Below are 24,153 nucleotides of genomic sequence, written 5' to 3' on the forward strand. Positions count from 1 at the left end.
AAGAAGATTTCTGGAGTGAGTTAGATGAAGTGGTGGAGAGTGTATCCAAGGATTAAAGAGTGGTGATTGGAGCAGATTTTAATGGACATGTTGGGGAAGGGAATAAAGAGGATGAGGAGGTGATGGGGAGGTACGGTCTCAACAAGAGAAATGTGGAAGGGCAAATGGTGGTAGAGTTTGCAAAAAGAATGGAAATGGCAGTGGTAAATACGTATTTCAAGAAGAAGGAGGAACGCAGGGTGACATACAAGAGTGGAGGAAAGTGCACACAGGTGGATTACATCTTAAGTAGGAGATGCAACCTGAAAGAGATTAGTGACTGTAAGGTTGTGGCAGGGGAGAGTGTAGCTCGACAGCATCGATTGGTGGTCTGTAGGATGACTTTAGAGGTGAGGTTGAGGAAGAGAGTGAGGGCTGAACCAAGGACCAGATGGTGGAAGCTGAAGGAGGAAGACTGTTGCGTGGAATTTATGGAGGAGGCGAGACAGGTGTTGGATGGTGGTAAAGATGGGTGGGATGATTGGGCAACGACAGCAGAAGTTGTGAGGGAGATAACTAGGAAGGTACTTGGTGTGACATCTGGACAGAGGAAGGAAGATAAGGAGACTTGGTGGTGGAATGAGGAAGTACAGGAAAGTATAAGGAAGAAGGGGTTGGCGAAAAAGAAGTGGGATAGCCAGAGAGATGAAGAAAGTAGGCAGGAGTACAAGGAGTGGCGTCAAAAAGCAAAAAGAGAGGTGGCAAAGGCCAAGGAAAAGGCATATGACGAGCTGTATGAGACGTTGGATACAAAAGAAGGGGAAAAGGATTTATACCGATTGGCAAGACAGAGGGACCGAGCTGGGAAGGATGTGCTGCAGGTTAGGGTGATAAAGGATGCAAATGGGAATGTGCTGACGAGCGAAGAGAGTGTGTTGAGAAGGTGGATGGAGTACTTTGAGGAGCTGATGAATGAAGAAAATGAGAGAGAGAGAAGGTTGGAAGAGGTGGAGATAGTGAATCTGGAAGTGGGGTGGATCAGTAAGGATGAAGTGAGGACTGCTATGAAGAAGATGAAAAGTGGAAAGGCGGTTGGCCCAGATGGTATACCAGTGGAGGCATGGAAGTGCTTAGGAGAGATGGCAGTGGGGTTGTTAACCAGATTGTTTAATAAAGTCTTGGAAAGTGAGAGGATGCCGGAGGAGTGGAGATTAAGTGTACTGGTTCCGATTTTCAAGAATAAGGGTGATGTGCAGAGCTGTGGAAATTACAGAGGGATAAAGTTGTTAAGCCACACCATGAAGTTGTGGGAAAGAGTAGTGGAAGCTCGGTTGAGAGGAGAGGTGACGATCTGTGAGCAGCAGTATGGGTTTATGCCAGGAAAGAGCACTAGTGATGCGATGTTTGCTTTGAGAATGTTGATGGAGAAGTATAGGGAAGGCCAGAAAGAGTTACATTGTGTATTTGTGGATTTAGAGAAAGCTTACGATAGGGTGCCAAGAGAGGAGTTGTGGCATTGTATGAGGAAGTCGGGAGTGGTGGAGAAGTATGTGAGGATCGTGCAGGATATGTATGAGGACAGTGTGACAGCGGTGAGGTGTGCGGTAGGAATGACGGACCCGTTTAAGGTTAAAGTGGGATTGCACCAAGGATCGACTCTGAGCCCTTTCCTGTTTGCGATGGTGATGGACAGGTTGACGGACGAGATCAGACTGGAGTCTCCGTTGACTATGATGTTCGCGGATGACATCATGATCTGTAGGGAGAGTAGGGAGCAGGCTGAATCGAGCCTTGAGAGGTGGAGGTACGCACTGGAGAGAAAGGGAATGTTAGTCAGTAGGAGTAAGACGGAGTACATGTGCGTAAATGAGAGGGAGGGTGGTGGTATGGTGCGGTTGCAAGGAGTTGAGGTGGGGAAGGTGGATTGGTTTAAATACTTGGGATCAACTGTCCAAAGTAAAGGAGAGTGTGGAAGAGAAGTGAAAAAGAGAGTGCAGGCAGGATGGAGTGGGTGGAGAAGAGTTGCAGGAGTGATTTGTGACAGAAGGGTAGCTGCAAGAGTGAAGGGGAAAGTATATAAGACGGTAGTGAGACCAGCTATGTTGTATGGTTTGGAGGCAGTGGCACGAACAAAAAGACAGGAAGCGGAGCTGGAGGTGGCAGAGTTAAAGATGCTGCGATTCTCGTTGGGAGTGACGAGGATGGATAGGATAAGAAATGAGTATATTAGAGGGACAGCGCAGGTAGGACGGTTTGGAGACAAAGTGAGAGAGGCGAGTTTGAGATGGTTTGGACATGTGCACAGGAGGGAAACGGAGTATATCGGGAGAAGGATGTTGAAGATGGAGCCGACAGGTAGGAGGAGAAGAGGAAGGTCAAAGAAGAGGTTCATGGATGTGGTGAGGGGGGATATGCGGGTGGTTGGAGTGTCAATGGAAGATGTGGAGGATAGATCGAAATGGAGACGGTTGGTCCGCTGTGGCGACCCCTAACGGAGCAAGCCGAAAGAGGAAGAAGTTGCGAGCTGTGAACAACGTCCGTGTCGTGTGCTTATAAAACGTTACCCATAGTTTATGAATAAGTTTCTGGTACACAAATGTTACCTCAACGTGTTTCCACATATGAGTAACATATAAATAACGTGTCAACGATCGCATAACGTGCCTAAACCTTATGGCCAGTGTAGCGGAACGTGTGAGCCAAACGCCGAGTACGTCGTAAAATTTTAAGCATACGAAAATTTGACAAAAACCACAAAGTTCAACGATTAAAGCCAGCGTACGACTTATGGCATTGTTTTTCAGCGTGCTCTTAACGTATACAAAACCTACCCAAAACGTATTAGACGTGTGCCAGCATATTAGGCAAATTTTTCATAAATCGGCATAGGTTGGCTAAATTGTCAAGGTGTGACAGCCCCTTTAGTGGCAATATTATGACATCAACTTTTCTTCGAGGAAGAATTTCCAAAATCGGAGATGGTTACTGCCTGCGCGTGGGCTTTCTGCATATACATGGCAAGTTTCATGAAGATCCGATGAAAACGCTGGGTTGTGAAACAAAAAATGTCAAAAAATAGGAATGACGTCATAGTGATGTATCATATGTGCGGTAATTCATCTCTGCTAATGCCCTGTTCAATTCCCACAAACAGAATTCAAAAAGCTTGCCGAGTTTCGGAGATAATTTTTTTGGCGATTTCCATTCGCGGAGATATTTTGACGTCATAACTTTTTTTCTCGGAGGAATTTTCAAAATCGGAGATGGTTACTGTCTGCACAGGGTGTTTTTACATATATACGTCAAGTTTCAGGAAGTTTTGATGAAAACTGTAGGCTGTGAAACAAAAAAGTCCACAAGAACAACAACGTGAGTAAGACTTAGAGATCCTCCACGAGGATCTAAAAATGTTTCGGTTACCAAAAACTGAAAAATAATGTAAATTTCAGAGTTGTTCAAAAAATTCCCTTTTCAGGGAACAAGTAATGGGATAGCAACTGCAGCTCTTCTGCAGCAATGGAGGTAATTTAAGCCTTGAAAGTTGATGCAAACAATTCCTACAGGTGTCCCAACTTTTGTTGATAAGTTACAAACCCTCTGCCTGTATAAAACCATGTTTCCTCATCAAGAACTGAAACCGCTGTATAGCTAGCAACAGAACTCCGTGCTTGCAACAGCGACTACAGTTGATTCAAGATTATTATTGTGAATCGGAGGCATTATTAGTAATTAAATAATTATCCCCTCTTTTTTTTTAAAGCTGAAAAAATACACGTTATTTTAAAAAATGCGTTTGAACAAATATTTTTTCTCGTTCACCCATGTACACAAACCCAGCACGCGAAGGGTAATTAATCATTGACGTGAATAATTAACAACGGAAACTCGAACAATGTGTGAGTGATGTAACGCACACAGTCGGGCATGGCAACGGGTGTCCCGCTCAGCCTGAAAGCAAAAGATCAATGAGGTTAATCAACAAAACTGTGAAAATAAAATAAACAAATGAACCAACTCGGTCCAAGTAACCAATGAAAAACAAAAACCAAGTCGAGGTGCATTCAAAGTACACCGCCCTCATGCCAAATAAATAAATAACATCCCCCAGCACGCGACGTTGCTGGGGCACCTTTGGCACCGGACGATGGCGCCGTGCAGCACGTGGAGACGGAATTGGGAGGGAACAGTGTCCAATAATTGATTGATTGCGTAATTAAAATCGATAAATAATGATCGTAATATAATTAATTTCTTAATCAATTGGCTAATAGTATACCTAAACCACAACAGTTTCATCAAAGAAAAAAGAAGTAATTCATCGATTGATTGATGAATTAATAAATCAAAAATACCCTTTACAGCCAAATCCCACGGTCACTGTCATGTCCAAATATCAGCTTCCTCGCTCAACTTTCCCAGATGAGAAAGAAAATAAATAAGTAATTAATAAATCGATGATAATTAAATGATTAATCAAAAAAATTTAAAATACCGTTTTTGCCAAAGCACTTGTTCGCTATTGTGCCAAAATTTTAGCTTCTGAGGTCAAAGGATGCAGCGCCTGGAGATGGAACCGGGAGGGGAGGTGCACAACACCATTGGTAATGGAACCAGATGAGGGTGAAGAAGAATAGTGCATTGCAGAGCAATTTGAAGAGCAGAAAAACGCATGTGTTGTGTTGTGTTGGTGGTAGTGGTGGTGGTTGTGGTGTTTGTGGTAGTACTTGCAAGAGTTGTAGTCATATATAGCTACAGCTACATGAAAAAGCACATTTTAAATATATTGCTTACATGCGTGGGGACTTCCCAGAGTTGAACTCTGAGTTCCCACTGGAGAACGAATCTTGATTATTGTTGCCCTGGATTTGCATTCAATATTATAGGCGAGGAAGCCTGATGTTGACTTTGTGGTATGGGTGGCTGGCTTGGGATGCTAGGGTCCTGAGTTTGAGCCCTGTTGGCTGCTGAATTAACACCAGGTGGGGTTGACTCAGCCTGTCATCCTCCTGAGGTCGGCGAAACGAATACCAGTGTGGTGGAGGGGCACAGCATCAGTGGCACAGCTGTGCTCCAAGAAATGGTCGGAGTGGCGACCCGTCCAAGATTGTGCCAAATAGCCAAGGAAAAACTGCTTTGGCAGTTCCAATGCTCTGTTCAAGAGTATGGGTCGAAGAAGGAGAAGAAGAAAATTTCAGGCGAGTTCGTGTATTTATTCATTATGTGTAAGTCGTGCTGTCTATTACATTGCTACGTTCAGTATGAAGGAAGAGCACCGGGGATAACGACCCTGACGACCACCCATGTTGAGGTCCAGCTGTGAACTCTCACCACAAGCAAAACGCATGGCATCATGACCCTGGGACTCTTGAACCCAACGGGTCGATCTGTTTCACCATTGTCATCCGAATGAATGTCTCACGACGCTCAGCAACGTTCAAGTCCCATGCAATGGAAATCGTCCGCTGAGGTCATTGCGATTAATCTATGAACTGCCACTGAGGTCCACTAATGTCCTTGTAACTCTTGTATCGAAGTGCACCGAGGTCGACTAATATATACCTTTGTCCTGCACTCCTGCAGGTGATTTATGTCCAAGCTCTTCCATGAGCCACTTATTCATAACACTGCCTCAGCACAGATGTCACGTCGCGATAACAGCTATTGAATAAACAGCCCTGGCAGGAAATAAGGTAACCTGCACACTTTGACGGGGAAATTTAATCACCGAGTTTATATTTTTTCATTGCCAACTTCAGCAAAAATTCCCTTCGTCCTCCTGGGGCGGTCTCGCTGGATGATGTAACCCATGAATGGACCGAGGGTGGGGAGGGGGCTGGGGGCATGAGGGTGTATGCATATATATACACACATAAGTGAAAACGACTTCAGCACTTCCACGACTTGTGCGATGCAAAACGACTTGTGCGATGCAAGCACAACAGTATAAGATGGATGAATGTCTTCCACCCACTTTTCACCCCCACTTCCCTTTTTCCAGTCTCCTCCCCCTCGGTGCAGGTGCCCCACTCCCAAACAACTTGTTAACAGCTCAAAAATGCCGAGCACGATGCTCCGAAAATGGGAGCGCCTGCAAAAAAATTTTTTAAGGGAAAATCGTCCGAGCAATCCCCCCCTTCCAATCACCCGAGACCCCTGGAGACCCCGCGTGAATCCTCGAGTGAAGCAAAACTGATGATGAGATGCTCGCTCGACTCGCTCTCGTTCATCCTAACGACGTGCCTCGCTGTGTCCAAAATCATATATTGTGATGTCCGAACGTTGCCTGCACGAACGTTAACTTTTAAACACCGATCGCTTTGTTTGCAAAGGCGCGCGACGTGACCCTTTTTGCGCAGCAATGACTGCAGTCCCACGTTCGTCACCAGGGTTACGTTGGCTTTTCCGGCCAGGAATACTTTGTTCGAAGTGTATAATGAAGCCTTGGGCGCTGAATGTCATTGGGAAATGACGTCATGATGAAGCCGCCAAGCGACAGACGCGGACGATCGGAGGTTATAAAGTATCATGGTGGGATGTCATCACAATCTGAATGTGTGGAGGAAAGGCGTGTGGGTTGGAGTGGGTGATTCGGGACGTGGTAGCGGGTGGGACGTGGGAGTGACATGAGTCGGGAAAACATGCCATTGACGTCGAAAGGAGCCGGTTAACGAGATAAGTGAAAGTGCACCTGGGCTGTATCAGAACAAGACGACTCAATCTTGGCAGGTGTACACTTTTGGGGACACCGGAACACCCAACGGGGTGGGGGTAGATCTGGGCGGTGAGGGCGAACTGACATTGTCACGTCTCACGCGACACGATTCCATTTACATTTTGCCAAAGCAAACATGTCAGGAAATCGCGTCTTGAACGACAAACAGTTTAACGCCCCTGAAAACCCTCAACCACTCCATCCCCCATTCATTGCCCATTCCTCCCAATCCCCGTTCCTTCTCTCTGGAAATTCGACATCGATCGTTTTCCGTGTGTTGGAAAACTGCAGACCCGCTTAAAGCGACATGTGTGTGATTTCCTCAAGGTCGGCCGCGATTGCGTGCCCTATTTAATGCTCTGCCAGGTATCTGTGCCTTGAATCGCAGATGCGTCCAAAGAGGAATTGGTACCGTGGGTGGGGGCGATGAACCGTAGGTGGGAATTAGGGGTTCTGGAGACAATTTTTGAGACCCGTTTCCAAAAAGCTCCATTGGGTGTCCATTTATACGTTTTATAATTTTTGAAAAAATGGGGTTCCCGACATTGAAACCCTATATCCGATCCTCCACCAAGAGGTTATTATCATGCATTGGTCTTATGCTTCTTGTGTCGTGGTGACCTCTACTTGTTGTACCATGGTGGCTTCCACTTGATGTATTGGGGTAACGTGTTGTTTGTGTCTCACGGTGTCATCTCCACTTTGTATGTATATATATATATATATATATATATATATATATATATATATATATATATATATATATATATATATATATATATATATATATATATATACATATATATATATATATATGAAGACCACAAGGGGAAAATCAGAGATGTCACTTTTCATAAATTTCAGGGTTATTGCACCTGCCAATAGTTGGCAACATAAGCTTTCCTCTCACAATATTACTTTAACAAATAACCAGGGGTGTCACATAATTTATATGGTATAAAGTTTAGCCGTGCAATGAAAAAACAAGTGTTGTCAAAGCTGAACAAGTAGAAACCCAGAGTTGTCAGTACTTTACTCCTGGTTATCTCCCTTTCATTCATGTTAACTGTTCCACCATAATATTCAGAGTTGAGAAACTAAAAAATGAAAGGTTGTAAAACTTTCACAGCATAAACTCTGAGCACTACAATAGCCTATTTGGTTATATCATGGATCTATTTTTTTTGATCACAGGTTTTGTGTTCTGCAAAGTATTAAAATTAAAGTTTTCACTCAGACAAGATTGGCTTTCTGCGTCATTCATGTTAACTGTTCCATCATAATATTCAGAGTTGAGAAACTAAGTTATAAAAGGTTGTAAAACTATCACAGCATAAACTCTGAGCACTACAATGGCCTATTTGGTTATATCATGGGCTCTGAAGTTGGTGCATATTGTGGTTCAAGCCTGGTCAAACCTTTATTGTGACTTTTATGGGACCCACGCCGTGGCTTAATGGTTAGCGCGTCTGAGTACCCATCCTCATTCGATGTACCCACCGCCCAATCAACCTGCTTAGGTATATAAGGGAGTCACATGAGGTGACTTTGGCTATCGCGGGGGTGGTTTATCCTTGGTTTTCTCCTGGTTTTCCATCATATTAAGTAGTACGGAGTAAGAAATGGAGAATCCGTCGTCACGTAAGCGAAATACCCTTGAGTATGGCGTTGAACACCAATCAAACAAAAAAACAATGACCGTTTAATGCTGAAAAAAATAATCTGTGATCACCAAAGTCATGTAATGTATGCTAATAACCAACAAGCATGAATTTGCTACACATCCTGGGTTAAAATTGCATGGCAATTATTAAACAAGAGAATAACCAGTGATGTCAGTTTGCAACATTGATTCGTTCTTTGCTCTTTAAATTAAATTAAATAACACAGAAGCTTGGCAAATGCTACATGCTTAATTTGATCAGCCAATGACCACTCTTCCTTTTACTGGAAAAGAAATCTATATGACAGTTATTAAACAGTCCACCAAAGTCTTGAAACTTTGTTTTTCAGTTTCTTCAAAATTGACTTATCCTGACATCTCTGGTTTTCCCCTTGTGGTCTTCATATATATATATACATATATGTAATGTGATGACTCCACTTTGAGTATCATGGTGGTCTTCATTTGGTGTATCATAGTGTCCTCCACTTGGTGTATCATGGCGGCTTCCACTTGGTGTGTCATGATGTCCTTAATTTGGTGTATCATGGTGGCTTCCACTTTGAGTATCAAGGTGGTCTTCATTTGGTGTATCATCGTGTCCTCCACTTGATGTATAATGATGTCCTTCATTTGGTATATCATGGTGGCCTCCATTTGGTGTATCATGATGTCCTTCATCTGGTGTATCATGATGGCCTCCACTTGGTGTATCATGATTTCCTTAATTTGGTGTATCATGATGTCCTTCATTTGGTGTATCATGGTCGCCTCCACTTGGTGTATCATGATGTCCTTCATTTGATGTATCATGTTGGCCTCCACTTGGTGTATTATGTCCTTCATTTGGTGTATCATGATGTCCTTCATTTGGTGTATCACGGTGGCCTCAACTTGGTGTATCATGATGTCCTTCATTTGGTTTAACATGGTGGCCTCCACTTGGTGTATCACGATGTCCTTCATTTGGGATATCATGATGTCCTTCATTTGTTGTATCATGGTGGCCTCCACTTGGTGTATCATGTCCTTCATTGGTGCATCACGGTGGCCAACACTTGGTGTTTCATGATGTTCCTCATTTGGTGTATCATGGTGGCTTCCCTTTGGTGTATCATGATGTCCTTCATTTGGTGCATCATGGTGGCCTCCACTTGGTGTGTCATGTTGTCCTTCATTTGGTGTATCATGGTGGCTTCCACTTGGTGTATCATGGTGTCCTTCATTTGAGTTATCATTATGTACTTCATTTGTTGTATCATGGTGGCCTCCACTTGGTGTTTCATGTCCTTCATTTGGTGTATCATGGTGGCCTCCACTTGGTGTATCATGTTGTCCTTCATTTGGTGTATCATGGTGGCTTCCACTTGGTGTATCATGTCCTTCGTTTAGAGTATCATGGTGGCCTCCACTTGGTGTATCATGTTCTCCTTCATTTGGTGTATCATGGTGGCCTCCACTTGGTGTATCAGGTTGTCCTTCATTTGGTGTATCATGGTGGCTTCCACTTGGTGTATCATGGTGGCCTCCACTTGGTGTATCATGTTGTCCTTCATTTGGTGTATCATGGTGGCCTCCACTTGGTGTATCAGGTTGTCCTTCATTTGGTGTATCATGGTGGCTTCCACTTGGTGTATCATGGTGGCCTCCACTTGGTGTATCATGTTGTCCTTCATTTGGTGTATCATGGTGGCCTCCACTTGGTGTATCATGTTGTCCTTCATTTGGTCCATCATGGTGGCTTCCACTTGGTGTATCATAATGTCCTTCATTTGGTGTATCATGGTGGCCTCCACTTGGTGTATCATGATGTCCTTCATCTGGTGTATCATGATGTCCTTCATCTGGTGTATCATGATGGCCTCCACTTGGTGTATCATGATTTCCTTAATTTGGTGTATCATGGTGGCCTCCACTTGGTGTATCATGATGTCCTTCATTTGGTGTATCATGGTGGCCTCCACTTGGTGTATCATGATGTCCTTCATTTGATGTATCATGATATCCTTCATTTGGTGCATCATGGTGGCCTCCACTTGGTGTGTCATGTTGTCCTTCATTTGGTGTGTCATGTTGTCCTTCATTTGGTGTATCATGGTGTCCTTCATTTGGGTTATCATTATGTACTTCATTTGTTGTCTCATGGTGGCCTCCACTTGGTGTATCATGTCCTCCACTTGGTGTATCATGTTGTCCTTCATTTGGTGTATCATGGTGGCTACCACTTGGTGTATCATGTCCTTCATTTGGTGTATCATGGTGGACTCCACTTGGTGTATCATGATGTCCCTCATTTGGTGTATCATGGCGGCCTCCATTTGGTGGATCATGTTATCCTTCATTTGGTCTATCATGGTGGCTTCCACTTGGTGTATCATGATGTCCTTCATTTGGTATATCATGGTGGCTTCCACTTGGTGTATCATGATGTCCTTCATTTGGTATATCATGGTGGCCTCCACTTGGTTTGTCATGATGTCCATCATTTGTTGTATCACGGTGGCCTCCACCTGGCACATTATGATGTCCCTCATTTGGTGAATCATGGTGGCATCTACTTGGTGTTTCATGGTGTCCTTCGTTTGGTGTATCATGGTGGCATCTACTTGATGCATCATGGTGTCCTTCGTTTGGTGTATCATGGTGGCCTCCACTTGGTGTGAATGCACTCCAGTTCGAGCATGGTGGAGAGACATGTTTCGGAGAGGTCGGTTGAAGTGGCAGGGCCTTGGTAGTTGGTACACACACACTTTCGTGTGCAGCCTGTGGCTGCTGGTTGCATCATTGGTTTGGGACGCGGCTATGCCGCTGATGCAATGCCCCAATCATCAATACACTGGTGCTCATTTTGCCGACCTCGGAAGGATTACAGGCTGAGTCAACCCCACCTGGTGTTAATGCAGCGGCCTAGGATCCCAAGCCAGCCACCCTAACGGCAAAACCAATGCCACGCTGAGGGCCTAGGTAAAGTGTGATAATCCTGTCACAGGAGCATCGGTACAAGTTTAAAAGGATGATGTGCAATGGCGTCATTGTCTTGCATCACGGATCCATCACAGGAACATTCGACTCACCTTACAACTGACTGCAGGTCATGTACCAGGTTATCCTCCACAATACCCAAGGGGATTAAGTGGGTGCAGAATCTCATATGCCACGAGTCAGTTCAGTATCTTGTACCTGATGAGTTGTTTACTTTTACGTTCCGTACCCTAACCCTGACCCTAACACTACCCCACATTAATTAGTATTCTGCTTTGACAGTTATCTATTGCAAACTAAAGGGATCACCGATCGCTGATGGTTCCCGGTATAGCCAACTCGTAATGTTAGCCAATTGGTAGTACTTGAAATTCTGCCTCACAATGAAAACAATGGGAAAATGAAATAAAAATTGAAAAATATTTAAATAATTGAAAACTGAAAAAAAATAGAAAATTAAATAATCGAACAATTAAATCATTGCTAATTTTTAATAAAAACTTGAAAAGTAGGGGTAGGAAAACAATTGAAAACAAGTGGTGCCAGGCACAACAAATCCTGCCCATTTAAGGCATAAAGTTATTTTGGGGATCAAATTTAAATTTGATACATCCTTAACCTGAATGTTGATTATAAGGAATAGAATAAGGAATATTTTAGTCTTAGTTTGAAGTCAGCCATTTTTGACGAAGTTGTGAGCGAAAAAGATTTTGACCTTTTCGTGACCTGACTTTGACCTTTGACCTAATTGGACCCAAAAGTTAATGGGGTCGTCCGAGGTTCATTACCCACCTGTGGATACAAAGTGTTTGAGCCAGCCGTTTTCCCATAAAGTTGTATTTTCGTAACCATGTTTTAGTTTTAATGGAAAATTTGTAATTTGTACTGATGACCATGACCCCCAAAACTTCGGACCCTACCGATCTTCACAAATATGCATTTTCACTATAGGAATGGGTAGGATTATAAGTGACAAATAGAATAAGGTTCACTATAAGCTTAATTCGAAGTAAATTAGATCATTTTTGACGACGTTATGAGCGAAAAACGATTTTGATCTTTTCTTGACCTTGACCTTTGATCCAAATGGACCCAAAAGTTAATTGGGTCGTCCAAGGTTCATTGCCCACCTGTGGATTAAATTTGATAGTGTTTGCTGAAGCCGTTTTGCCGTAAAGTTGCTAACAGACAGACAGACAAACAAACCGGATGATTACAATATCCCGCTCCCTCCCTCCGGGAGGGGGCGGGATAATAAAAAAAAATTAAAACATTAAATGGAAAAATTATTCTTGAAAAAGCGGAGACAACACGGACTCCACGACAAAACACTTAATGCCTCCCTCCAGGAACCACAAATAGTATACAAACTGCAACTCATGCAGACAATATATGTCCAAAATTTATATGTTTGTTCATGTATTGTCTCATGTTTTATATATATATATATATATATATATATATATATATATATATATATATATATATATATATATAAAATTTATATATATATATATATATATATATATATATATATATATATTTTAGAATATCCATACTCCATGCTAACAATCTCCCACAAGCCCCAAACCAACCCAATAACAATTTCGCAGTTTAATGCACATTCACATTAGTAAATCGGAGAGCACAAGTGGCAAAATGAAACAGACAAATGCCCCACACATCTCTCCCACATCACACTGACATTACCATACATACACAAGGCCATACAGTCCGTGGCCTAAAATGCCAATTCCCGAAACATTCTCTATGCCCTGCATAAGAAATCGGGAGCCATGGTGCATTTCCCACTCCGTGGGTACTCCATGCACTGCATCACGTCGAATAATTTGGCGATCCATCGCCTGTCCCGTCGCTCCAATTGCTGTAAACCTGCGACCCAATTATAATACTTGTTGAGATTTGCCTGCGATGGCGTACGGGTGATGATGATGCTTCTCATGGTTACGATATCATGTCCTCCGGCGCGGATGACTCAATGACACCACACACCACGCCGCAGCTTATTACATGTCGAAGTGACTGTGAAGGTTGCTTTGCCACAAATGCAATCACAAATATGCAATTTGGCCCAAAACGGGTCCACTGTGGGAGATGAGCTTCCCATTTCACTTCCCTTCACAAATTGGTCCAATTTCACTTCCCTGCACAAATTTCACTTCCCTGCCTAAAACAGCTAAAATGGTGAGCATAAATTATATCATCCCATGTTATTATTCACGTCGTTATTATATATCTTAACTCTGAAAGACGACACAAACCGTGCAACGTTGCTTGACCGTTCATTCATGCCCTGGTTTATTCCCATGACCCATACGACTTGGACTCCTGACTCCGCTACTGACTTGTTGCGTAAGTTGACGCGTACCATAATGACTGTTCAGGATTTCAAAGTCATTGCATGCAATATATATATATATATATATATATATATATATATATATATATATATATATATATATATATATATATATATATATATACACACACACACACACACACGCAAGAGGGTGGGGGTAGATCTGGGCGGTGAGGGCGAACTGACAAGACAATATATAGTTGTGGGCCGGGGTCGGTGGCAAGCACGACCACGAGGCGGGTAGGGTTCGTCGTCTCCCACCAGACTCCTGGAATTATAGGCCGTCGCTCTGGATAACTCCGAAGCCGGCGGGTCGATTAACCGACCGTGGTCGCCAATATTTCAACCGCGTAACGTAGGGTCTATTTGTCTATAACCAATTTACCTAATTAACGACGCGATTTAAACTACCGGGGAAGCCACGCCCTCAAAACGCCTGGTTGAACCGGATTTACTCTACCGGCAGCGGTAAATTTACACTACCGACCACCGCTTTGCCATCTACCTTTCCGGCTCGTTGCAGTCGAGCGGGGCCTGCCCAGGACGTCCCGGCTATGTTAAACCGATTACCGGGGATGAAACCCCATCTGAACTCAAACCCGGACCATGCTGGACCAAATAAAGAAAGGATGAAAACGAGCTGGGAACATTTGTAATAAATTTATTTACAGTAAATAAAAGACAACAGAAGCGAGACTTAAAGCAAATATATAAGCAAAGAATATTTACAATGATGCAAATAAAAACACTTAAACAATTCCTACTTAAAAGACGGGCCCAACACACTCAGACGCACACACAAAAGAAAAGAAACCAGGATATTATTGTTACGTTTGAGGAGGGGTGTGCATTCAAAGGGTAATTAGGATGTTTAATTAGGTATGCCATGCTGTTCGAGTTTGCCAGGATCTCGATGTAATAAGTAGCAATTCAGTGGTGATAAGTTGTCTAGTAAATGTTCATTTCTTCAAGGGGGAAATGATAAATGTCACGTAATTAGATAGGGACACGGGATAGGGTAAGTGTATCTGCGTAAACCCCTTTTGGTATTCTCTGAAGACTGGCCGTGACGTCACAGGACAGTGCAGCGGATGGCTCCGCCCCGTGATCACGATTGGCGGAAGGCGATGGCGGTGGGCCAATAAACGACTCGATTGGGAGTGACGAGGACGAAGGATAAAAAGGTTCTGTTCGGGGTCGAAAAGGAAGAGGAAGAAGATTACAACAAAAAGATCGTGTTTTTTTGGTGTGGTTCCCTGTGGCGGCAGAGAGCGTCCTTGTTGTTGTGCTGAATCGATCATGTTCTTGATCGTGTCTTGGAGCCTTGCCAAGCCTCGTGCCTCACCTTGGTTGGCTCTGGGGTTCTGCTGACTCGGAGTACGGAGTCGAACGGCGGGCGGACCTGCCTCCCTCTCCTGCTCGCAACTTGGCGCCAGAACTGGTTCCCTGGCGGCTGTGAGCGGACTTGGGCCAAGACCAGGAGGTCGACAGCACCACGGTTTCTCCTGCCCCCCTGACGAGAGCAAGGCCAGCTCGTCCGACGCCGACCCAGGGACAGTTGCGTCCACACCACGGTCCAGCCTGACCACCAGAAATAGCTACGTTTTGTGTGTGTGTGTGTGTGTGTGTGTGTGTGTGTGTGTGTGTGTGTGTGTGTGTGTGTGTGTGTGTGTGTGTGTGTGTGTGTGTGTGTGTGTGTGTGTGTGTGTGTGTGTGTGTGTGTGTGTGTGCTTGGTGCCTTAGAGGGATTGAGAACTGTATATTCATTGGAATTGTCTGTGTTTTTCCCTACGCCCGATCCCACACCATCCCGTCGAATCGCCCCGGATCCCTCTTCTTGCCGAGTCTTGTTATTTCTGGTAATAATAAAAACAAATAAACATCATCAACTCAGTGAAAAGTGACTTGTGCCACCTTCCTCGTCCCGTTTGCGGTAGAGCGATTAGAACCGCCATGTTTGGGTTATAAACAAATAAACCGCCTCCATCGTTTCGGCTCATTCTACGTTGGCGGGACTGTTCAAGTCCCGTGGACGTCACATTATTGTTCCCCTTGCAGCCGTGTGGAGAGACGAGCTGGAGGTCAGAGTAAAAGAGTACCTGCTGTCGCAGGGAAGCGTGCTCGGAAATGCGGCACCTGGTGGCTAATGGTCGTCGGGGCACGGTCCGGGAGCTCATACCAGGCTCGTGGTTCGGGACGGAACCCGCGTGGCGAATTGTCGGGGCACTCGGACTCTGATTCGTCCATGTGCCCACAAAACCGCCTTCTCTGTGCAGCCACCGACAAGCACAAAACAACAACCACGGCTCCTTTTGTCCACTCCACTCCTGTCCATAGAACTCTTGTCCACTAAACTCTTCACGCCAACGACACACGACCTTCCGTCCACACCACTTCCATTTTTCCACCCTCGTCTCGCACTGCCTGAGGATATATCTCCTCCCACACGGGGCGGAGCCTTGGCGAGAATCATCTCGCCTCATTGGCCCACGGCTGCACCCTTCCGAGGTGGATCCGTGGCCCCTGCTCGGTGGCCCCGAATATTCCTTGTGGCCACTGGCCTCGCTCGCGCAGAGTAACAGGAACTGCCCTGAGAAAACAGTCGTACCAGAGGAGTTCGTCTGGGGGATGGAGCGTGATGGGCTGGTTGGGTCGCGCAGATGGGATGGTAGATGTAGATGGCTGATGTAATAACCAGACTAAAGACGTCACAACGCACATTTTCGACTCTCCCACCAGACAAAAAGGAAAGGGACCTGTCTCGCACGTACTTACCAGCATAACTAAATTTGGGACCTGAATGTTGAGTGCGCATGGTTTCCAGATTCGTAACAATATAAATAGCAAGGGTACCCACGATCACAGCGAACAAAACATTCATTACCTCATTTCCTCTGCATGAGTTGTAATCAAAATGTACCTTTGTTTCCTAAAAATGGAACCTTTATTTAATGATAGAAGACACGTTGTTCAGTCTTCAAATATACACCAGAGACCTATGAAGCCTCAAAGATATGCGGAGCGAAAAAAAATCACGGCAATTTCTTAGCTGCTGGAGGGAAAGGTGTGGCCCAGCTAATGGACGGTGCTTGTGACGTTGGGGGGAAGAGTGGAGGCGTGGCTTGTAAAATGGGTGGCGCTTGTGACCCTCAGACAGGAACTGAGCTTAATATATGAGATACAGATCAAACCCCCTTACTTTACGAGGCAGCAGGGCACAGATCGCATCCCATCACAGCACCTGCTGCATGACCTGCCAGCACCTACCGTCGCCTGCCTCATTAACGCATTGTCTCTGCCCTGCTGATCACCAGTCAGGAAGTTTGCAGTCAGGAATATTAAATTTAACCAAAGAAGCACACGGACCCTATGGTATGATGCTGATGTCATGTGCATAAATTATGCTGACACATCACTTTGTTCCTGGTGCACAGCCACATCTTTGAAGTTACAAACTCCAAACTCGGTACAAATACAACTTTGTGTGTGTTTGGGGGGAGAACATGGGCTATGTGGCCGCGCTCTCACGTGGGGGTTTGGGGGGCAAGCGAGGGGGGCATAAATTATCTATATAAATGTGTACTGTGGAGCACTACATTGTGGTGGTGGGAGAGGAATTACAATTTCATTTTTTATGTGTGCAACATTGAGGTTAAAGCACTCTTCGCATGGCTAAATGTGTCCTCCTTCGATGCTCCCATTCCCCCCCCCCCCCCCAAAAAAAAAACAAAAAAAACGGAGTCTTGTTTTGTCAAAGCCTGTCATCATGTGTAAGACATTTCTAGCGGGAATGGACATCAGGACGAACAGGGGCCAAAGGGGGAGGAGTGGGATGTGAGGAGGGAGAGAGGGGTTGGGGGGGGGGAGCGGTTAAAGCACTCCAAGCATGGGTAACTTTGTCTTCCTTTCCTTCTCCTTCTCGCCCAAATTTTTTGGCAAACACGATGACCAATTGGTCCGTCAGCGAAGTGACAGGTAGGCTCTGCTCGTAAATATATCCTATAATAAGCTCGAAACAGCTAAGATCCTCGTCCTCTTAATGATGACGTCATTAAAACGAATATGACGTCATTGTGATGTATCAGGTTTGCGATAAATTATCTGTGCTAATGCCAGGCTTGATTCCCACAAACAAAATTCAAACAGCTTGCCGAGTTTCAGAGATAATGGTATAGGCGATTTCCATTAGCGGCGATATTATGACGTCAACTTTTTTTCTTGAAGAATTTCCAAAATCGGAGATAGTTACTGTCTGCGCAGGGTATTTTTACATATATATGCCAAGTTTCAGGAAGTTTCGATGAAAACTGTAGGCTGTGAAGCAAACTAGTTTCGGAGATAATGGTATACGCGATTTCCATTAGTGGCGATATGACGTTAAACTTTTTTCTAGGAAGAATTTCCAAAATCGGAGTTGGTTACTGCCTGCAGTGGGCTTTCTGCATATACAGGGCAAGTTTCACGAAGATCCGATGAAAACTCTGGGTTGTGAAACAAAAAATGTCAAAAAATAGGAATGACGTCATAAATATTGATTGACGTCATAGTGATGTATCATATGTGTGGTAATTCATCTCTGCTAATGCCCTATTCAATTCCCGCAAACAGAATTCAAAAAGCTTGCCTAGTTTCGGAGATAATTTTTTAGGTGATTTCCATTAGCGGAGATATTTTGACGTCATAACTTTTTTTCTAGGAGGAATTTTTTTAAATCGGAGATCGTTACTGTCTGCGCAGGGTATTTTTACATATATACGCCAAGTTTCAGGAAGTTTCGATGAAAACTGTGGGCTGTGAAACAAAAAAGTCCACAAGAACAACAACGTGAGTAAGAATTAGAGATCCTCTACGAGGATCTAAAAATGAAACGTTTCGTTTGTGTAAGTTTCTTCAACTATGTCATTGGAGTGCTTGCTTGGAGTGCTCTTCAAGCTTCGATCTCTACAAGCTTCCAAGGCGATACCATGATGTGGTTGTCCATTTGGACATCTCCAGCATTGAGAAGGCAAAATATTGTTGTAGTTTTCCGCCCCGCCGGTGTGCGAGCGACCGCTTTTAGCTAATCGCGGCCACGCGCCCACTGGACGTGGCAAACCTAGTCACAGCTTTTGGATCAATGCCGAAATCCAGCCACTGGTGTGTCTTTAATCACACCGAAAATCAGCCAACTATTCTGTCCGCGCACGACAGGGTCCGATAGCCGAATTGTCGATTTACCTAAATATACGCGCAGACAGAAATTCCAGGAATTTACACCTCGACGGGACCTGCTTGGAAACGAGCCGCAAAGCAGCTCGCTCCGTTTGCAATTTACCGAGCGGTGTATATCGCCAAGCGCCGCCGGATCCGATTACTTTATCGACTATTTAAAAACCCGTTAATATCCCGAATGCAATACGGCAGCTCAATTAAGGGAAAGGACGCAACGAACAGGTCAACATTCACACAAGGACATTTATTCACAAATCACATATGCAGGCATGCACGTATGCAATTATACAAGGCAAACACGCATGCAATTATGCAGTCAACAAAAGCAACGCAGGTAATACAAGCATGACAAAAGAACTACTACCGTTCTATTATTTATTTACACGCACTTAACAGTTCTACTTATGGACATGGCGCCACAAGATTCATTCAAAGAAACCCCAAGAAAGTCAAGGGCAGAACTGGACCTCGTGGGTCTTTATAGTTCACGGAGCCGTGGAGACTGCAAAAGCTCCGAGAGGCCGCGCTGGTTACCTGTCACCCTCGTGGTGACTCGCTGGGCCCTGGTTCAGCGACCCTCGGTGGCTCTGCCCACACTCCGCAGGACTCCACCCGTTCCTGGTCTCAGTCAGCCTCCGTTCTCTGTCAGCCTGCAGCTTTCCAAGCTGCCAACTCGACCTGAACCTGACGTCCCCGTTTTCCTCTCTCCTCGAGCGAACGCGCAGTTTTTTATCCCCGCCCTTCATGCCCTGCCCTTTCCGGCACGCGGCGGGGGGGGCGACTTTTCTCTGGGGGACACGCCCCCAACCGTCCTTTCGGGGCGGGAGTTGAGTTCCAACCGTCATTTCTGTTTACCGTGGATATCGGGGCGGGAGTTGAGTTGAGTTGCTGGTTTCCAACCGTCATTTCTGTTTACCGAGTAACCACATTGCTTGGGTGGCAGAGATGTTATTCGTTGGGGAGGCCGTTGTCTGTGGAGATGTCGGCAGTTTTGGAGAAGTTGGTTGTGGTTGTTGTGGCGGGCGCTGTGGTGGGGATGGCGTGGTTGTTGAGATGCGGTTGTGGAGAAGGTGGTTGTGGTTGTTCCAAAATAATGATAGCAAAAGAATAATGGCTGACTCAAAGATCACAGCCCGGTTACACGAATAATACCCTTTAGACCTCGGTGGGGAAATCTAATCTGAACACACACTTATCAACATAACTGATCTCTGGGATACCTGAATGGTGTTCTGTGAATTTCCACAACCGTAACAATATATTAGATGATTACAATGAGAAAAAATGTTTTCAGTTACAAAGCAATGAATCATCACATCACAGCAGGATAGCCGAGAGGAACACATGCTCACTCTCAGCTGTCTAGCCTGGGTTCGTATCCTGACCCAGATATAAACTGTCATCCCGGTGTTTCACAGGCAGGGTGATTCATCAATGTGTGTGCCGTTTCTCGGATGGATATCAAACTGGTCGTCACATCTGCTGGAATCCCTCCCCCCTCTCCTCTCCCCCTCTACCCCTCTGCACTCCCCCCTCTCCCACCCTGCACTCTCCCCTCTCCCACCCCGATTCCTCTCTCTCACCCCCCTCCTTCTCCCACCCCTCTCCCTATTTCACCCTAATCCCACCCCTCTCCCTCTTTCCGAACCCTCTTCCTCTCTCTCACACCCCTTCCTCTGCCAGACAAACAGACAAACATGACAGAACAACATACTTGGCTTAAAGTTTTTTTAACCAACTAACAAGAAAGATGTCGTGTGTAGCACGAGACTTGTGAAATCCTTAAAACAAATTTTACCTTTAAAATAATTGATGTTTGAATTCAGTGACCAAATATGCAAATCCTCTTCAAATTTCAAGTCAATTGAATGAAAATTGTCAATTTTGCAAATTTGGCTGATGTTGACTTTTTGGCCTATGCTGTCCATTTGGCCAGTTTACCTCAAAAATAATTGGAGGTTGAATTCAGTGATCAAACATGCAACTCCTCTTCAAATTTCAAGTCAATTGGATAAAAACTCACAATTTTAGAAATCTGGCCTATGTTGACCTTTAAAATAATTGGTAGTTGAATTCAGTGACTTGATGCGCAAATCCTGTTCAAATTTCAAGTCAATCGGATGAAAATTGAGGCTTTTTGGAATTTGAGAAATTTGTTGACCTTTGGCCTATGTTGACCATTTGACCTCAAAAATATTAGGCTTCTGGCTTATGAGGAACTCTACCAGGTGGTGATGTTTGTGAAGATCGGTTTAAAATTTTGACCTGTAGCTGCTGCACGTCTTCCCGCCATAGAGGTCAAGCTCAATCTGCTGTTGCACGGAGCATGTCCTCCTGCCACGTGTGCGAGTCCAAATTGTGTCCAAATGGGGTTTTTTGCAGGAATTGAAAAGAACAGCTCTATTTATTTTCCATATGTACAGCACCAGATTAAGAATCTTTTGTGAGTCAAAAAGTAATTTTTGGTCCATTGCATCAAACCAATAAGTGTTTCATGATGTACATAAGCCTAATGTTGGCTTAATGGTTAGAGTGGCTGGCTTAAGATCTTAGGGTCTTGAGTTCAAGCCCCTGTCTCCTTTTGAAATAACACCAGGCGGGTTGACTCAGCCTGTCATCCTTCCGAGGTCAGCAAAATTAGTATCAGCATGATGGTAACAGGGGACATTGCATCAGCAGCACAGTCATGCCTCCAGAAAATGTTGCAGCTTCGCAGCCATAGGCTGCATATGAATAAATAAGTAATGATGTACATGGTGGGGGGATGGTGTTCGGGAGTGGAATGGAAAAGGAGGGAGGGATTTTAGATTGAGGAACAACAGGTGGGTTCAGGTGACACGATATGTGTTTTGGAAGTGAACATGGCGATGGACCGGCGATAGAGGAGCAGTTGGAGCCATAGTGGGATCCAAAGATGGATCAAAAGATGAAAGGATAAAAGAGAACCCAAACATTCTAACTCACAGAAGCATATGCCTTCCAAACTCCATCTACACCAAAGGTAGGATGTCTATCTCACATAAACAAAAGAAATATCTGTTTGGGGGAAATCCTGTGTCTGAATGCATACGGAGGTCTTTTCCATAAGCGCATCAACAATATATATTACTCAAGGGGTATGCTTACACATTGTAAGCGATAATGAACTTTCCTTCCCATTGTCTCTGGTCGCTCACTTGCATTTTTTTTCATTTTTTTATTTTCATTTATTTATATTTTCATTTGCGGACGCTTTCCAATAGTTCGGTGATGTTTCCCGATATATCAGCTTCGATGTCCTTTGGCACACAAAATTACCGTGCTTCCCCATTGTCTTGGGCAGTGTTGGGCACCGATAACGAAAAAGTTAACTTTGATAACGATCGTCCGATAACGATAATCCGGTAATTATCATACAAAGTTATCGGAAGTTAATGATAATCCGATAACGATAACTACTTTTTAACAAAAATTCAAAAAAATCAAGGAAAAAGCTTCAAAACCCATAGAAAAGGCTTATTTATGCTAAACCCAAGAATAAAATAAGCATTATGCGTCTTTTTAGAGTCTATGACACTATGTGCTGGTTACCCTTGAGGAAGACCAACTTCTCAAAGTTAGGCCCAGCTAACAGTCTTGACCTCTTGGGCGATTGTGGGCCTTTTTACTTTTTCAGCCTTGGCGGCATGTCCAGGGGCATGTGTGGCACTGTGGGCAGTGATGAGTGCGGCCACGATAGCAGGATCGAGGTCTTCAGTGGTGTAGTCACAACCGGCGATTGGGTATCCTACAGCAGGCACCGTGGCCTTGGTCAACTTGCACCGTGTTCATAAATAAGACTGTAGTTCTCTTTGTTAATCCAGTTGGCGATTTATTACAACTTCAACAATGAACACGGTCTGAAAGACATAAGAATGAATGAACATGATGATTCATAATGATTAAGAATCCTCTCATTATTTCGTTCTTTACGTGACTGGGGCGGCGCGAATCTGCCGCTGAGAAACCGTGATTCGATGACTTTCGTGATCACGTGGTTTTATTTCATCAGAATGTTTCAGGCTCTCCAGTCGTGTTCAGCCTCCTCCAGTCAGGACGATGTACGATGATCCGAGATCTCTCTGTGGAAGATCACAAAGCAAACACCCTGGGATCCACGAGCGACTTTGATGGAGGACACACGGTCGATCCGAGAGGCCGTCCCTCACACAGCAGGTCCATGGTCTGTTCACCCAAGGATGAGGAGCCCGGACCCGGTACGTGACGTTCACTCCGTCAAATTCACTCGCCAAATGTTTGTTTAGACTGCCGTTCGACCTTGACCATAGTCTTGTAAGTTGCAAAGAATGCTTGGTAACTGGTAAGCAAGAACTGAACACTGTCAAGTTGACGATGATACTGAAGAACCTGAAACAAAAGTAAAACGATAAAAATGTTATCGGACATTATCGGACTAAAATCGGATAAATCAAGTTATCGGAAGTTAACTGGTCCGATAACGATAAATGGAAGTTAACTTCCGATAATAGTCCGATAAAAAAGATAACTTCGATAATTATCTGTTATCGGATTATCGCTTTTGTGCCCAACACTGGTCTTGGGTGGCTCATCTGCATTCTTTCATTTTCTTTCATTTATTTATTTTCATTTATTTATATTTTCATTTATGGATGTCTTCTGATGGTTCTGTAAATGTTCCTGGTGTACCAGCATCGATGTCCATTGGCACGCAACATTTCAGCTTTCTACATCACCCAGAAGGTACTGATCTTTAATATCAGTCAGTGAGTCAGTGGTTAGAATGAGTTATATATTGTTGCGGGCCGGAGGTCGGATGAGAAGACCACAACAAGGGGGGAGGAATTGTAGGCCGTCACACACGGATAATTCTGTGACGCAGGGCACAGATCGCTAACCAACCGTGGGACCTAGGGTCCCTCCCGTCAATGGGTTAACCGGGTTACCTAATTAATCACGTGATACAATCACGGTAGACCTTGTCCGAACCGGATCACTTTATCGGATCACTTTACCAGATAGGATGCAGCCGAGCAACACTGCCAAGGACAGACCAGCTAAAAGGAACGGATCGTTGGGAATAAAGTCCCGGCTAAGCTAGGATTCGGACCATGCTGGATCAATGCAAGAAAAGACGAGAACGAGCTGGCAACATTTCTAATCATAAGATATTTACAAGCAAGCGAGGAAAGGTATGTGGAACAGAGAATTAGTTATTAGGGTGTGTTG

The 24,153-nt window shown here is 44.5% G+C and overlaps 1 protein-coding gene across 3 annotated transcripts in view; it reads left to right on the forward strand.

Moving 5' to 3' along the window:
* Positions 1–24,153, forward strand: part of LOC147011453 (uncharacterized) — an 86,900-nt gene that overhangs the window by 40,523 nt on the left and 22,224 nt on the right. For all 3 annotated transcript variants that reach the window (XR_015051772.1, XR_015051773.1, XM_085857467.1), the window contains exon 2: positions 22,958–23,162. Coding sequence is in view for 1 of the 3 variants with exons in the window: in XM_085857467.1 (XP_085713593.1) it covers positions 22,958–23,162 (205 nt within the window). In the remaining 2 variants the exon portion in view is untranslated. The remainder of the gene's footprint in view (positions 1–22,957; positions 23,163–24,153) is intronic.

Source organism: Eptatretus burgeri, chromosome 15 (genome assembly GCF_056783735.1).
Source record: "Eptatretus burgeri isolate ZD-2024b chromosome 15, Ebu_testis_v1, whole genome shotgun sequence".
In the NCBI taxonomy this organism is placed as follows: Eukaryota; Metazoa; Chordata; class Myxini; order Myxiniformes; family Myxinidae; genus Eptatretus; species Eptatretus burgeri.